General features: G+C 41.8%; 1 protein-coding gene across 1 annotated transcript in view; it reads right to left on the bottom strand.

Annotated features, from left to right (window-relative positions):
• ELL2 (elongation factor for RNA polymerase II 2) overlaps positions 1-12,826 on the bottom strand; it is a 67,682-nt gene extending 54,856 nt beyond the window's left edge. The window contains exon 1 of the mRNA XM_037012164.2: positions 12,558-12,826. Coding sequence (XP_036868059.2) covers positions 12,558-12,704 — 147 coding nt within the window. The 5' untranslated portion in view covers positions 12,705-12,826. The remainder of the gene's footprint in view (positions 1-12,557) is intronic.
• Positions 12,827-17,891: the final 5,065 nt, after the last annotated feature.

The following is a 17,891-nucleotide window of genomic DNA, read 5'->3' as shown; positions in this document are numbered from 1 at the left end:
GATAAAAAGGTAATGCTTGCAAATTCACTCTAATTCATGGTCTTTTATGAAAATACAAAATAAAGATTAATGCTAACTTGAATTTCTTTAGAGGGAGAAAACCTCACCCAAACCTACCTTCAAAAGCTAAACCTCTTCCTGAAGTAACAGCAGAGTGCTTACAAAAGGCCTGGAGAGCCCCTCTTCATGAAGAAGTAAGGTGGCCCTACAATTAGGCAGCACAAGTCCAGGCTCCAGTTTTCACAAAATTTCCACGAGCCTGCCTCCTGACTTTCCCTTCAAATCTCAAGCACTGGACATCTCCTCTGAGGCTGGTTACACTTTCCTCACTGACTCTGTGCAATCCAGAAGCTGTCTTCAGCTCACCATTGGAATTTGAAATTCTCTATCAAGTTCATCAATTCTTCTTGGTCAAATGCTAACTTTTCTCAATTTTTAAGTTGCCCGCTTTTCCACTGGCCATCACAGCTCCCTTATATGGTGCCAGTCCTCCTAAATCTTTGGTCATGTCTTTCATTTCGAAACTTAGTGCCCTTTACTTTCTTCTTTCTAGATCCATTCCCTACTGGAGGCCTATTTGGTGATGACTCTGATCTCATCTCTTTCCCTCAACTCACATCTCTCCACAGCCTGCTGCTTATCACAATCTAAGGACATTTTGCATTAGAAACTTTCAATGACAGCAAAACTGGCAAACACAAAGCTAACTCCTCTGCCCTCCCCTACCCCCTCAAACTGGCAAAGGTACTTCTTTCCTACTTTCCTAACAAAGGTACTTCTTTTTTGGTTCTCTGAGCTCACAACCTTAAATTTAATTTAGTCTCTTCCTCCCTTGACCTTCACCATAGCCTATAAGTCCATTATAAATTGTTAGAATCAAAGAATTCTTAATCCAGAGGCAATACATTTGATGCCCACCTGCCATGGGCCACTTAATAACTAAGCTGGAACCAGAATCTAAGACTCAGTCCTCCTACTTTGCCATGCTACTTTTCTTCTATTACTTTGTGCTCCACACATATCTGCTATGAGAGATTCAAGAGTGTGGCGGTATACTCCTTTGTGTCACAGAGTTCACAATTTATTTGGGAATGACTAAGTACTAACAGAAGGTGAAGTAAGAAGTGACAAGAGTATGTAGGGTAGAAGAGATACTCTAAAAGCCAAAGGGCTCATGGAAAAGATAGATCTTGCGTAGCAATTTTGAAAAGACAAACTCCAGGAAGAGGGAGAACCCTGAGCAAAAAAGCAAGGAGGCAGGAATTGGTACTATTGTGGGCAGAGGGCAGACCCACTGTTGGTACTGTTGTGTACAGAGTCCTTTCACACTTGAAACACAACACAAAAGATGAGAAGTGGACTTGAGATCCCTGCCTAATTTTTCCTTGACCTCAAAATTTGTGTTCAGTTTTAGCTACTATCCACTACAAAACGAATAAGACAGTAATTTCAATTTCAGACTTTAGGATTTCTAAAGGTTTATCACCCTGTGAAATAACCCTGCCTTAATCTCCTCCATTACCCACTCAGGGATGGCCTTTAAGTCTTGCCTTTGACATGATAAGCAGTTGGTGGCTCTTCTAAATTTTTGTCATGAAAAAGTGAGTTGCTGAAGGAAGTGTTGCAGGTAAAGCAGTTCTTTCAGTTATGTATAAGAAAGACGGAGAGAAATGGATTGGGGTAGGGGAGGAGAATAGAAATCAGTCCCAAAGGATGCTTTACTTAGAAATACTCTAGTGATAAAGGCCTAAATAGTATGACTTCATCTGGAGCAAAACAGAGATGGTGGAATGAGACATTCCCAAGGAAGAATGATAAAATGTGTTGAAAGCCTGAATATCAGGCACCAAAGAAAAATAAAGCAAAGGTGGCTCCAGTGTTCCCAATCATCTCTGGCTGGTCAATCCCAGACTCCCTCATATTAAGCTCTTAGCCTCTACTTTGAAAGCCCTGGGCTTTCAGGCCCTCTCACCAAACATCTAGATAAAGGGCTTCCTGCCTTCCTTTAGTTTACTCCAAATGCTGTCCATCATTCAAATAGCAGAAGCTCTCTCAGACACCACTCTTAGCATGTCATCCAGCCTGCAGTGGGTTCCTTCCCAGTGGGTTCTAAAAGAGCAAAGCAAACCCTTCCAAATGGAAAACAGACCCTCTGTCTACAGGACAACCAATTTCATATCTTCCACTTCCTCCTGACTGTGGCTCAGTGCTGTGAATCTTGTTTTGTTTGTTTTGTAAACATTTTCCTTACTATTTCTACCTCCTTCCTATTCCTTCAACCTGGCATATCTTCCCAAACATTCTTGTGCCAATCCATCTAATCATTTACTTAACATTCAAGTTTAAGATTAATTTCCTAGTTAGGCCTTCCTTTGAATAAATCAGGAGTCAAAGACTCAATGTGTTTAAGGACCCAAGGGAGGTTAAGTATGAAAGAGACTGGATGTAAAGGAACAAGAAAGGGCAAATATCTGGAGAATGAATGCCCACCCTAGTAAGGATTCAAATTTTAAAATGTTAAAACCTTTTATAGCCAAACAAAATACTGCTAATTAGTCACAAAGCTAGTCAGTGACCTGGGATTCAAACCCTGAAGTTTGCTCTCATCCACCACTTTACACAGTCCCTTTTTAACAACAGTTAGATAAAATGTGAAACATCTGAAATCGAGATAATTCAGAATTAATAAGGATAGATTTTTTTGGGAGAACACTTTTTTGGTTTTGCCTTATAGCTTAAGGAAAATATCAGGTGTTTGAATTTGTTTTCACTTTTCCAAGTAAATAGTAAGAAGTATTTATGATTTCTCCTTGGGATACAATTTGTATAAGATAGATCGTCTTTCCTAAAAGAGGTACTATATTATTTTAAGAATTTGTGGTTATGATTTTTTTATTTAAAAAGTCATTTTATCCTGTTCTTTAAAACATCACCTGATTACCAAAGACTACCTAATAATTATATTTTAACCACTGTAATAAAAAATATCTAGGCAGAGAGAGAAGAAAAAAAACTGGAGTTAAGCAGGAAATAGCATAAGAAATCCCAAAGAAATTAAATGTACTCAGTTCTTCTCAAAAGCTGGTAATGTTTAAAATGAAAGCATGAATGTGAAATTTAGAGATAATCCAAAGCTACGTTAATAAGTGGTATCTCTTCCTTGCTCCCAATCTTTTATTGGATCACCACCCCCTGCCCCACTAAAAGTCACTAGCTTCACAAAATCGAGTAATTTGCTTTGTGAGTCAATCTAACCCTACAGGAAGGAGAAACTCCTTCTCTATAGATTTGGAAGAAGCAGAGTAAATATACAATAAAGAACAATTTTTCTCTAGCCATTATAGAATATAAAAGTGAAATATAAAGGGATTACCAAAATAATAGTGAAAGAGGTCAAAAACCTAATCTATTTGACACAATCCCTGTTTTAAAAGACTGCTTCTGGAAAACTGTAGCTATCTGATGCAGGCCAAATTTTAAAGTTGTTGCCATAAATCTTACTATTTCAAACAGCTGTTAAGGGATCATGGAGAGCAAAAATCTAAACTGAACAACCAGCTAAAAAGTTAGTGAAACAGCCTCTGAACCAACAATACTTGGGGATACTATCCCATTACTTTTTTCCAAGAATGTTTAATGAGGGCTTGGTAATTGGATAATAAACTTACATGTCAAATCTGAAATTAAATGCAAATGAAAATTGTTCTTTGGGATTACAATCTCTAGACCATTAGTATGAAAAGTGGTAAAATAATTTTGGATTGGAAAGTGGAGACTACTTTTAAAAAACTAGAAATTGATAAAAAGAAGCATCTCACACACTTTTACCATTAGAAGGCTTGAAACCAAAAACTACATGATCATACTTAATGTTTTACAAAGATCACTCTGGCTGCTGTGTGGAGAATGGTTTGTGGAGAAGAGTGGAAGCCCAGAGGTTAGCTGGAAATGCGTGGTAATGGTCCTCAAGAGAAATGACGGTGCCTGGGGCTCCAGTGGCGGTAATGGGTGGGATTTGATTCCAGATGTTTGAAGATTGACAGGATTTGCTGCTGGATCAAATAAATCAAGGAAAGAGGGGACAAATCAATTATTCTAGTCAATTACTAGGCAACGGCAACGGGCGAGGAATGCTGCCACTTAATGAGTGGGGAGCTTTTGGGAAGTTGAAGGTTTAAGGAGAGAAATCAGGAATTGTGTTTGGTTTGTTAAATTTGATATACCTATTAAACTTTGATAAGAAGTGCTGGAATAAATGCCTGGAGTTGGAGGAAGGTTGGTGCTAGAGATTAATATTTGGAAGTTATTAACATAAAAGTGGCTTTTAAACCACAGGACAAGATGAGCTCACTAGAGTGAATAAAGAGAAGCCAGCTGAGATCTCCAGTATTCAGAGGCCAGTCAAGCAGAGGATAGTCAGCAGAGACTGAGAACATTCTAATGGGCAGGGAGGCAGGACGGAAGTATTTCTAACAGTAATGAATGGTCAATAGCATGGAAGGCTGCTGAGGCTGCATAAGATGGGAACAGAGGGATGACCACCGGACTTGGCAACAAGGGACCTAGGCAGATGCAATCCCGGGGGTGAGGTGGAGATGACCCAACTGAAGTGATATCGGAAGGTGGGAGGTGAAGAAGCAGACATGGCTTCTCAGACACATCCTCAAACATAATCCTTCTCTCTTTAGGTGTTCCCCTTTAACACAGACTTTATTGCATTTATGTTTTTTGCGTCTGCCTATTTCTGTGAAAGCATAAGCACTTTCTTGATGGAAGGGACCATCCATGACTTACTCAGCTTTACATTTCCAGTGCCTAGTTCTATGCTTGGCACATGTCAGAAGAGTAATAAATGTTTGATATATGAATAAGCGAGTATTTGGTAGTTATAATTCTTACTCCTACTTCTTAATCTTGTATTAAAGAGAAAATATATTTAAAGCACTCAATGGAGTTTCTCTGGGGCATCATGGTTTCCAATTATGGAAACCAAAAGCAATAATAAAGAATTTTAAAATACACTAAGAGTTAAGTTTTCAGGTATTTAGATCCTGCAGTATTTCAGTCAATTTTATTAGAAAGTTCAAACTTAGCTCCAACTTTAAAAAAGCTCACAGCTCCACAGAAGTCTTTGAGCCAAGACTATCTCCACAGACCATGAAATAAGCACCTATACCTACTCCACGACAATGTGTACTTATAACAAAAGGTTTGTATATACATGCTTATTTTTTGTTTTGGTTTTCACAATGAAACTGTCAAACAATAAAGAAAAAGGGGAATCAAAACACAAAAACAGAAATGGAGTTAAACTGGAAAAAGCAAAAACATGGACCCTTTCAAGGCCTTTAGGAATTATTTCAAAATGATGCTTGAAATGTAAACCTAGGTACATCTTAGAGAGTTACTTAACATTTCAAAATGACTAGGGGCAGAAACCGCAGAAGGTCTATCTTCATTTTAAAATCAAATTCAATTCTCATATTATCTGTGCTCTATGATGGTCTTAGTGTAATTTATAGAGAAGGTTATTGAATAATGGGAGTACATAAAAATATGAACAAAATTTTAAAAATTCCTGCTCAAGACCAAAATTTCTGCCACTTAATAGTTTCAACTTCCTCCAGAACACCACCAATCCCCCAAATTTCCAACCAAACAGAAGAATTTATGAGACATATAAATAATATAGCATCGTTCCAGTCTAGCCTCAGACTCCTAAATATACTTATAAAATAGAAAACATCTAGTCAAACTTAAGTCTCTGGGTCACCAAACAAAAGACTGAGTGAATGCTCATTAAATGGTACTCCTTTCCTTCATCTCTCCTCTCCAACTTTCCCATATGCTTTTCATTTCCCTTTTTCTACTAGATACCCCTCTTAGTGAAATCTCAATTCAATCTTATTCCTTTAAAACCTGTTAAATTCTAATGATTCTGTTCTCTAATGTTTACTGTAAGAATCCTAGTTTAGACCCCAATCATCTCTGGCCTGGACCACATACTTCTTCCTTATTTGTCTTCTTCCTTCCAGATTCACCTTATATTTATCATGTACACTGAGGCAAGAATAATCCTAATAGCTCAAATCACCTTAAATTTCTATTCATTGTCTCCCCAATATTGACAGAATAAAATACAACCCACTCCGATCTCCCTTTCCTCTCTTCAAACTACATTTTTCTCCTGCACTGCAAGTTAAGAGGAACAGGGTTTCTCTTGCCACTCTCAGATCCTGCCCTCGCTGTTCTACTGCTGTCCTCTCTGCCTGTGTCATTCCCTCTGCTGAAAATGTGGTTGCCCATCTAGCACCGCCTACTAAAATCTTATTAAAATCCTTGAAGACCCAAGGATATTTTTTAGACCAACAACATATAGGATCCCCAATAAGAAAAGAAACTTATGCTATTTGCCTAGCAATCTGGTTACTATGAACTAGTAGCCAAATGCTCTGACTGTACAGTTCAATTAAAGGTACAGATTTGATTTATAAATCTTTAGGGAGCATATAGCTAAGATTCTCTTTTACTAAGTCTTATATTAAACTGCCAGCCATGGAAATTGTTCCTTTCCTGGCAAAGTATTAGCAGAGGCCCTTAAACTAGTTCTACTTAAAGACCTATCATAGCTTTCAAGAGCCATAATGCCACAACAGAAATTATAGCTAGACAGATAAATTGGAAGGGAAAGGAGGGAAATAAAAAAACAATTCTCTTTGATGAATTTTATGCCATTTCTTTCTATTTGGCTGTGGAGACATGACAATTAGAGTACTGTATTCTATTCCAGACCTGCCTTTCTAGATTTTTGCTTTAATTCATGGGAAATGTACAGAGCTGATGTACACAGGGTAGGCAAATGTGGCATTATATACATGCCATTTTCTTTATTTTAAAACTTAGCTAATCTTAATGCAGAAATGCCTATATCATCACATCTTTGGGACATCTCAAATACTCCAAACATTTGGTCCAAACTGGCAAATAAGTGGGTTGGACTCTGGTGTCAAGCTCCTTGAACTTCATAATTTGTTGAAAATGGCCCATCACTAGTTCTGCTGAAATTTTCCCTCTGTTGGCTTTATTACAAATTGCCTAATAAGTGCTATGAGAATGCTTCCATAGTTTTTTGTAAGTGCAAATGGAGTAAATGGAAAGGCTGGATCTAGTGAATGTCCTCGGTAAGCTTTCCTATATACTGTTCCAAGAATTCTATGCCCCTTTCCTTTTAAATTCTTTTCTTGAACATGTTCCCATCCTTCACATATGTTCTTTCTTTTCCCCCAATTTGTTGCCAAGGTTCTCTGTCTTATCTTTCTAGGCAATCTGGCTACTGCTTTTCACAGGGAGGGACAACCTTCTTTGCACTTAGCATCTCATCATATGAATAAACATTTCAAATACTGCAACATGTGGCACAAATTTGACTTAATAAAAAGCATTTTATGATCAAGTTGAACCTGCAGATGGGTCTGAGCTAAAAGTCAGTAAGATTAATTATCTAAATTAAACGGGGCTACATTTAGAAAGTACAAGAAAAGGAAACTGCTAACACAAACCTCACTGTTTTACTTAATAAACATGTCGTAGGGCAGTGGCAGCTCTGTGCTAGCAGTTCCAAATGCTTGAGTGGTGCAGCAGGGAGGACAGGGTCTTTTGTATTTATGAGGCAGAGTATTAAATACACACACACTCAAAATTGTTTGAGGGCAGGCAGTGAAGGAAAAGATAAAGGAAAAAATAAGTTATGAGTCTTTTCTGCACCTTAAACCACAGTGAATCAAATGTTGAAAAGTTTACCTGGTAGAAAGGCTAAGGAGAACAAATCACCTATGCCATGACCTGTTGAATGAGTGATTTTTAAGATCAAGAAAGATCAAGAAGCATATAAGGAAGCTACTGTGAAGGACGGTAACTTTGGAAGTTTAAATAAGACTATGCTTTGATTGGAATTAAGAGTATCTGGTAATACTGAGAGAGAGAGACTGAGTACCTCAGGGAAAATTAAATTTAAGTGTATTTGTACACATTTTCAAAACACTATTATTTTGCTAGAAGACACTAATCAAAGCAGGAGAATTTATTTAAATCCAATAGTTAGAGTTGACAAGAAAATGTGTTAACAGAATCTTTCTTAAAGGCATCTTCTTTCTGATCTTCAGGCATAGAGAATAAATGGCCCCTGCCTCCAAACACATCTATGCAAGACTTTTTATGTAATGGTTAAGTAAACATGATAATATTATTTGAGCCATCACCTTTGAAACTGTGACTAAACATTTAAAAAATAAATTGACAGGCTTAGCAATGACAGAATCTGCAAACAATATTTTGATAAGATTTGTTACTATAAATGTCAAAATGAAACCAACTATACATTATTGAAGAAATTGGCTACAGTGTACCTTAGACTTTTGGGTTTTAATTTTAAATATAATTTTGGGATATACTTGGGAAAAACATATAATTATAGTCATATATGCTCATTTAAAATATGTAGAGCTTATATAGACCACACAACCACAGACATCAATTTGGCATGACTATAAAGTTGTAATTTGTGACTTTATTTATTTAGTAACTTGTTCCCTCATCTAAAATAATCTAGTTAAAAAAGTACCTCTGCAATATAGCCTAGATATGTGTTAGTATGTCTAAATTTGTTCTGCAAACCATGAAAATAATTTTCCAGTTAACACTTTTTAATGTGTAATCAATTTAAAACTGTTTCTGTATTCAAACTGAGTCGAAAACAACTTTCAAGAGGTATTTACTCCAACTATAACTCCCTTTCCTGAACTCACAATGTCTCTCTCCCTTACTTTAGTCTCTGTTTAGGAAGTTTTTCATATTAGCCTACTTCATTTCTTCTCTAAAAATGTAAGACTTGAATAATGAGGGTCATTTAGGTTTGAGAATTTTTTCAAACAGTGAGGAAATTGTTTCTAATTAAAGATTCTTTTCTCATGAACCCTAGTAATTTCAATACATGCTCAATTATATCTAAGAACGTCTATATTCTGCCTAAATCATAGTTTCCTAAAATTCCTAAATTTACCTCCCTGAATCCTTAGGTCAAGTGGGTTAATTCATAAAAGTAAATCCAATGTACAAAATATCTGAATTAATAACTTTCTGATGCTTAATTCAGGAAGTGAACCTGTTAAAATTTTGGCTCTTAGAAAGCTATTAGGAGGAGTAATAATCATAATCTTGCCCAGGCCAAAGCCACTTGGGGGCACTTATCAAGCATCAAGCACCCTCCTATCTGAACAGGAATTATGGGGGCAGTTTTACACGAGAAATTAAAGCCATTTTTTTTTCCACAGAGAGAACAGGCTTGAGTACCAGAAACTTCTTTGAAATTAGCTAACTCATCCCAACATATTTCCAAACAGCAGCTACAATTTACAGTCATGAGTTCTACTTCTGATAAGGGTGGAAGGTGTAAAAGACCAAATAAGTGTCCTTCTACTGTAAGACAAAAGCCCAGCAGGATGCCAAGTGCTAGTAACTGTTTCTCTGCAGATGGGGGAATTCTGGTCTGGCCTGAGCCAGGAGGAGGGGCACTGAGGACACATTTATAGCACACTTAGCTGAACATGCCAGAGGATCCTTCTAGTAAGCACCAACAGTATATACTGCCATCCAAAAGGCCCCTCATTTCATTCTTCAGTCTGTCCCCACTTTTTAACCATCTGGAGTTAATATAGTCTCAACTCCAATTTCTTTCCAAACCTCTTACAAAGTGTTTCTGTGGATGAAGTGGCAGTGAGGCCTGGACAGGAGTTGGTTAAGTCATAAACAAGGGAGCCTCTAATAGCAAAGACCAAGTCAGCTTATTTTTTCCTCCTCTCCCTGCATGCCACTGCTTCCACCAACAGCTTTTCAGGAGAAAAGAAATCCTAGGACTCATCAGTCTACCTGGTGGAGGGACTTGGAAGAGTCTTCTCCCTTTCCCTCCTCTGCTTCTGTATAGACTGACAAGACCCATTAACTTGCATGCACAGAGGCAGAAAAGGACAGTAATAATACTAACAAGCAATAGAAATAGGAGCAAAGAAAGCCATTGAATTGACTTTGATACCTTTGACTACAAAACAAGTAAAAGAGAAAAAAAATCAAGAACTAAGCTGTGGGTTAGGAGAGAAAGAATTTTTGTTCTCCTGACTCTTGAAAGACACTGGTATATATAATATATATATGGGGGTTTCTGAACCAAAGCACTCCAGCCTTAATCCCAGGCATGTAAACACTAAGGTGCAGAAGGCAGAAAGGTAGAAAAACAAACGGCTTTCCCTTTCTGGGCCCCCGTGATCATGCACATCAGGGAGCACTGGGGGCCGGTCATATCACTCTCCCTGGGCACCATCCCTCCCAACGTGGGCCTCCTCTCCCCCTTCTTCCCAGCCAAGTGGATGTGTCTGTTAATCTCAGTGCAATCATCCAGTTTGTTGTTCTCTGAAGGTGGCTGGCTGACCTACTGTCCCTAGAGATGCCTCTCCCCACCCTCTGTGTGCTACTCTTTCTCTGCTTCCTGGTCTGTTTCTGACTGGAGTTTGTCCTCCTCTTTCTGGCTTCTTCCTCTCCAGCCTGTGTGTTTTTCTCTTTATACCTCTGACCTACCTTCTCCCCACCGTCATTCCTTCCCACGCCTTGGCCTTGGAACAGGCAAGTTTATCTCTTCATCTTGCAGTGCTGAGCTTCTCTCTAGTGTCTGCCTCTGTCCTTCTGCCTGCCTATCTGGCTTCCCTGCTACGGGCCTCCCAGTCCGTGCTGGTGCTGATCTCTTCCTTGCAGGTGCATTTGTCTGGGAGTAGCTACTGAAACATGCAGTTTGTATGGCTTGTATTATCTCCTTGCATTCCTATTACTGGGTGTACACTGACGTCTCAACCATACGAGATTCCTTTTCCTTGGGATTTCATGGTGTGTACGAAGGTATCTTTCTTCCTGTGTGTGCACCTCCTTCCTCCCCTCCCAAGTCTGAGTGTTTCTCACCATATGTTTCTCTGGCAGGTAACTCAGTTCTCTGAGGGCCCTCCTGAGAGCATACTCACCTCTAGGAGTCTCTCTTGCTGTTTACATGTACACTGTCATATGCGTTCATGTACCTCCTAAACAGTGCACAACTGTGTCTCCCCTCCCCCCCACCCCCCGAGTGTATGCTTATGTTGGGGGCCTCTCTAAAGGTGAGTCTTCCTTGGCCCAGGTTCACACACTCCCAAGGAATCAGGGTTCACAACTCCCCTGCAGCTCTGTTTCCAACTGTCTTCTTCCTATGCATTTAAAGTACTTAGCACTAGTGGGAGCTCAACAGATGTTAATTCTTTTCTTCACTTTAATCTGAGTATGTGAGTCTGTGTCTGGGTGTTCCTCTGGTCCTCTGTGACATTTTACAAAATTAGTTAACTGGAGCGTTTTTCCTTGGTATGGACAGGGCTATTGTTAGGATGCTCTATGGACTTTATCTCCCTCCGACTGCCTCTCCTGTCAGAGTGAATGTTACCCCTCCTTCATATGGTATATCCCTGTATGCAATGTGTCCACTGCTGTCTCCCTCATCCACACACAGTACTACTGCATGTCCATAAACGGCTTTCCTAGGCACCCTGGTTGCAACGTCTCCTCCGAGCTTCTCTTTCCCCTTCTTTTTTTTTTTTTTCATTGTGAAAACGCGTGCTTGCATTTGTATTCCAATTGCGGCTTATGGGTTAATTAAGTAAGAGCCTTCGCTGTACTCGAGTTGTGAGTGTATGGTCATGGTGTCTCTCCAGAAGGCAGTGTGAGCTCCGTAACCGAGGTATTGCTCCCGGTTGGGCGGCGGATGTGTGTAGCTTCTGGGTACGCGGTGTGGGTGCGTCTCTGAGAACTCGAGGCTCCAGTGTCCCCGAGTTCCTGGGAGTGTAGGTGTGTCCCCCTCCCTCTCAGACGAGGAGTGCTGTGTTCCAGCCTTAGCGAACACACACTGTGCCCTCCGCCAAATGCGGAGAGCCTATGTCCTCACATCCCTGCGAGTACGAGGTGTGTCTCACCTCCATATGTGGAGCGCCTGTGTCCCCGAATCTGCGCGTCCACGGTGCCTTACGTGTTAGCCCCAAACGCGGATGGCTGTGCTGGCGGGTCCTCCCGCGATAGGTACCCGTACGCTGCGCGCCTCTTCCCCTACCGTGGGCAGCCGGGTCATCCCTCCCACCTCCCTGGTGCCTCTCTCCCTTACTCTGACAGAAAAAGCCAGGAAACCCGCGAGCGCCGTCGGAAAGTCCCGCAGCGGAGGCGCAGCCGAGCCCGGGCTGCGGTTGCCTCGGCCCTGCCGCCAGGGGCCGCCCGCCCGCCCGCCTCCCAGCGCCCGGGAGCCCGGTCAGCCCGGGACGGCGGCGTCAGAGACCCAGCCCGGCCCAGCCCGGCCCTGCCCAGCCCTGCCGCGGCGGGCTCTGACGGCTGCGGCGGCGAGTCCCTGCTCCGCCGCCCCCGCGCCGGGTGCCCGGGGCCGGAGCAGGCGCGGCCGGGCGACGAAGGGCGCCCTCTCCCTCCCCGAGCCCGGCCGGTCGGCTCACCTTGTGGCTCTGGTAGGTCTCGAGCGCCCGGATCGCCGTCTCGGTGAGCTTCACATGCAGTACAGTGATGTGGTCCTGCCCCAGCCGCCCGCAGGACAGACCGTAGCGCTGCTCCTCCCGCAGGCCCGCCGCCCCCCCTGCCGCCATCTTAAACTCCCCGGGGTGCCGCCGCCGTCGCCGCTCGGGCTCTAGGCTCCACTGCGGCCGCGGCTGCTCGGGCTTCTGCAGCCGCCGCCACAGCTACGGCCATCCCGCTGCTGACGTACTGTCATATACTGCGCGCAGCCAGACCTCGGGCTGCCACCGCCGCCATCCGCCCCACCCTCGGACCCCGCGCCCCGCCCCTGGCTTGTCTCATTGGCTTCGTTCACCCTCAGAATCGCCCTCATTGGCAGCCCTCCACTCTCCCGGGGGCGGGACCCAAAGTCGCTAGAGTTTTGCTCCCGGGACGGGACGTCCGAGAGGTGAGAAGCTGACGTCGAGGTGACGCGCCAACTTAATCACATCTTACGTCACTCGTGGTTCTTTTGGCTCGCCCGCTGCGATTGGCCAGGTTGGCTTTGGGGGGGATTCCCTGCTAATTGGGTGTCCAAGTTGCTAGATCGGTTACCTGGAGTCGGAGCCCCACCTCTTGGGGGATAATAAAGAGTCTGGAGAGTCTCTTAATTTGCTGGTGATCTTCAGAGAGGAGGACCGTCACCCCAAATGTGTGGCCAAGAAAGAATTTCGTGCCCCGACGGCTTCGGAAGCTTGAGAGGGAGGATGCAGTAGGCGGAGTCACTGGAGAGCTTTTCCTCAGAACTTAGTTTAATACTGTTTTTGAGATGACGGATTTGGGGAGAAAGCCTTTCTTCCTCATTTCATCCTACATTTGAAATTAATGAGTTTACCCTAGTTTTAGGAGTTGTACTAGATTGTGTGGAGTACAACGGCATGCCTAAGGCTTAAATGCCCTCATTGTGGTAGGCATAGTACTCCAGATAATTAAACTTAAAGGTCTTCCCCACTCTATGCCTGGTTGTGATCCCAGAGGAACATATTCCATTCCTTTGGAGCTTGCCGCAGGGGCACGGTAGTGCCTTTTTATGGGATTCGGGGAGGCACTCTTAGTTAGGGTGGTTTCTGCTTTCAGAGGTCCATGGAAAAGAACTGGCCTTGACCTAAATTAAAAGAACAATTTAGACACTCCTCCTTCCCCGGTTCTGTTTGAGTTCTGTCCATTTTATTTGACAGGGATGTGGGAAAACCTCGCTAGGGTTTAAGCTTTTGAGGTTAAGTGGAGGAGATGGGGATGTGAGGGTGTGTGGAGGCTGGGCATACTTTCCATTCCTGGCGATGCTTGGTGTGTAGGCGTGGCTGAAGGAGGGAACCTAATCAAGAGCCCTCTTCAGGCTGCGTGTGGATAGACTGACAGATAGGCTTTCTGTCAGCCGTCAGAGATGAATTAACTGGGTTATTCGAAACACCGGGTAGAAACAAACAATTGAAAGGCTTGAAACAGCTGAAAGACGGTGTAAAAAAATTACTTAAAAAAAAAGTGAGATGCTTGTATCCCTCAGATTGTAAAGCTTCATTGCATTTTACAGGGATTCCCTAGAAAAATTAATAGACATGTAATCAGTATTTACCATCTTTTAAAATTGGGTATGGTTTTGATTTTCCAGAAAGGTCCAAGTGGGAGTTTATGATTTCCCTTCCCCCAGCTGACTAATCCCTTCCCCAACCTACAGGTACACAACCTCTTGACTCAGACCCTCAAGCATTGTGTATGTACATAGAAATATGAATTACAGAACTAATTCTCCTTCCCCAGCATATGGGTTAAGTGGAAACACCCGTACTGAGTGTTGTTACATCACAGTAGAGCATTTTAAAAGTTGACTTAATTTCAATTCACTAGAATTGGCTAGCTGTTAAGACATGAACATTTGTTAATTAAGTTTACTAGAGTGTTATCTTAAATTCATTGAATAGAGAAATTAAAGCAATCAAAAAATTTTCAAAAATAATTTTGTGCTTGAACTAGTCTTTTCTCATGTTTGCTTTACTTTGATAGGGAAGGACTGATCACATATCTAAAACCTTAATTATTTGAAAGGGGGAAGGGGGAGAATTTAACCAGAACAAGTAAAACCTGTATTCCACTGCATTTCCAGTTGAAGTTGGGTAAATCCCCACCCACATGGCATCTTAACTTGGACTCTTACTCAGAACTGATGACATCCAAGGGGAGGGGGAGGATCAAGGGTGGTTTTCACTGTAGTTTTCAAATGTCTGATCTGCAATCCCCTGCAAGTAATTGATTTTCTTAATTGCTGTAGGAAAATTTTTCCCCTGCCCTATTTAAGTGGGTAACAATCTTTAATATATCATTATAGTGAGCTATTGTTTGTGTTTTTCCCCTTTTGAGCTTTTCTACTATGGAAGGAAGCAATGATCATATACAAAGTATATAGCGATCTAGAAGTGTATCTCTTCTTTGCATAGTACACATTGTGCCTGCCTAAATCAGATGCGCAAACTGTGATACTGGTAAGGATAAGTTTTTTTGAGGGGGCTGATGAAAGTTGCTCTTTTGGAACCTTGCCATTTTATAGATATTTTCTGTGTTGTTCAGTTTAAGTAACAATTATTGAGTGCCAGTGAAATGTAAAATGCTGTGGATGATTTAAAAATTCAACTGTATAGTCTATTACTTAAGGGAATTTTCTGTTTATGGCAAATGAACCAAGATACTCAAAGCAATTAGAAAATTAGTGCTAATTTGGGAGCTGGTGGCGATAAGCTGAAAAATTCAAAGGAAGAAGTCTGGAGAGGTTCTGTGGAAGTGTGGAACTTGAACATCTCTCAAGGGTTGAGTAGATTCTAGATAAGTGGAAGTGGTATAGATCTTAATGATCATTTTAGCTGAACCCATTCATTTTGTGAATGAGGAAACTGAGACACCATTAATATAAAAGCAAGCTGCCTAACCTATTACAACCAGAGAAAGCAGGGTTTGAATCAGCTAAATGTCCTTTTAGTCATTATATATGCCGAGTAGCTATTGTTTGAATTTAATAATGGAGAAGAGTCTGTCTTATATAATAATTCAGCTCAAGGAAAAGGCAAAAGGGAAGCAACCTGATGCAGGGCCTGCTCCATCTCTGTTGTTTAGTGCACAATGAAGGCAGAGCATATGTGAACATCAAGGCCTTCCCTGGCCTTCAAATGCTGGGCCACCCCTCGTTCCTGGTTGCTACATATTTAAGGGCCATTTCTCATTTCTCCTTTGGAGCTGAGGTGACCAATCCAGTTGACTTCAGGGACCATTAATTACCTAAAATGAGTGAAGCGGGTCAGGCACAGTGCCACAGGGACTGAAGATGCTGGCCTGTGCTGAGCTGCGGGGTGGGGTGGGGTGTTTAAAGTGCTCAGTGGTTTTCTGGTCTAGCTGGTTGTTGCCAGGTGAACATGCAGGGGCCCATCTTGTCCAGTCTTCTAATTTCTCAAGGAAGTCTGGGAATTGCAGATTTTTAAATGAACTTTCTGACATTTGTTTGTTGATCATTTTAGCTGAACCCATTCATTTTGTGAGTGAGGAAACTTGAGACATCATTAATATAAAAACAAACTGCCTTATAATATTTAACTAATATTTTCAATAAACACTTTGTGGCCATTAAAGTCTTTATGCCCAAGTTAGCCACCAGCTTTCTAGTTTTCAACCTCTGTTTTAGTGATTTCCAGTGCAGAAGGCCATTCTGTCCTATACCTGACTTAGTTTTGTGAGTTATTTCCTAAAGCCACCTATAGAAGTCACCTTTTAGTTCCTACTAATGTCTTAATACAAGCTAATAGCTTCTGTTATGAAAAAATACCACAGAACCTTCTAGAGTTACAGCAAAGGGGCTCTCTGGAAGAAGAAAATCTTTCCCCCTGGGAATTCTCTCTCACTGATGCCTCCTGCCTCCACTGTGTTTGACCCTGAAGCATTTCACAGCTCTCCTTTCAAGACTTTGACCAGTTCTGTGCAAGAATGTCCTCCTTTCCTTGGGCACAATTGAAGTAGGGGCTTGATGGTTTCAAAAGAACTTCACTAAATGTTTGTAGAACATGTTTATAGAATGTAAAAGTGAAATACCTATGGGACAGACATAAATATCTGTTGCCTAAACACAAATTTTAAGCTGAATAATTATTGTATCATGTTATTACTTTTTACTCCATTCTATGTAAGTGTAAGAAATGTCACATTGCATTCTTCTTCTCCTCCTTCGTTATCATTACTAAGTCTGGCTCTGAGCTCCCCCATCTCACTGTGTGATGGAACAATAAATCCACAGGCCTAACAGAAGTCCCAGAATATATGGGCTGTCTGGTTTTTGTCTATCACTGTTGGTATAATTCATTTAAAGCTCAAGAATTTCCCACTAGGAAGAGTTTGGGATTGGATGCAATCTATATGGAAGGAACCGTGAGACTGCAATTGAAACTGGACTTACAGAGCAGTATACTGGTTTTGCTTAGATTGTGTATTTATTGGTGGCGGGGTTGAGGATGGCAGTGATGACACTGATGGAGTGGCCATAATGCTTGCTAGCCACTCTTCCACCCAAAACATGTATGATGTAGTCCACATAATTTCCTGAAAGGTATAGCTCATCTGGGAACTTAGCTAAGACTGGCAGCATCTGGGTACCAGGTCCAGCCTGCTCCTCAGGTGTGCATTTTCCTAGGGAGCTGAAAGGACAGTGGACTTGGGTTGTCTCCTTCCTGGGATTAGCAGTCTGCCCTTCCCAAATTTAGGGGAGGCTGTCCCAGCACTAGACTTCCACCTCTATACTCTCTTAGTCTCCAAAATTCTTTTCCCCTCCTGGAACAGTCTGGTTCTTTAAAAAAATTGTGATCTGGGAAAAAGAAAGTGCCCCCGCACCCCCTGAGATTCTCCCCTTCAGTTCAGATCCCTTCTTACTCTCAGTGGGGCTGAGTAGTTTAGGTGGGTAGAACTCTCTCATTGTTTCAGATATACCAAAAACACAACTCCGGCTTTCCAAGACGGTGATACTCAGTCTTCACTAACACCACTCTGGACTTCTTTCCCTCTTTGTTCCTTGCCTTTCCTCACTTGAAGAACAGTCTTTATGAAATCTTATGTCTTTGGAAGCAAAAAGGCTCAGGTGCATTTCTCCTCCCTCCTTCTGTACTGATTGAGAAAAATAGCCTGTCCACAGAATTGCACAATATAGTGGCCAGTGTCCCTTTCTCCAACATGATAATTGTTTTTATGGCTTTTCAGCACAGTACAAAGTGCCCTGCAATGTGTCACGTAAGCTCTGAGGAGAAGAGTGGTAA

This window comes from Manis javanica, chromosome 1, assembly GCF_040802235.1.
Source record: "Manis javanica isolate MJ-LG chromosome 1, MJ_LKY, whole genome shotgun sequence".
Classification (NCBI taxonomy): Eukaryota; Metazoa; Chordata; class Mammalia; order Pholidota; family Manidae; genus Manis; species Manis javanica.
Note: the sequence above shows the minus strand (reverse complement) of the source record. Positions and strands in the feature narration are given on the sequence as shown.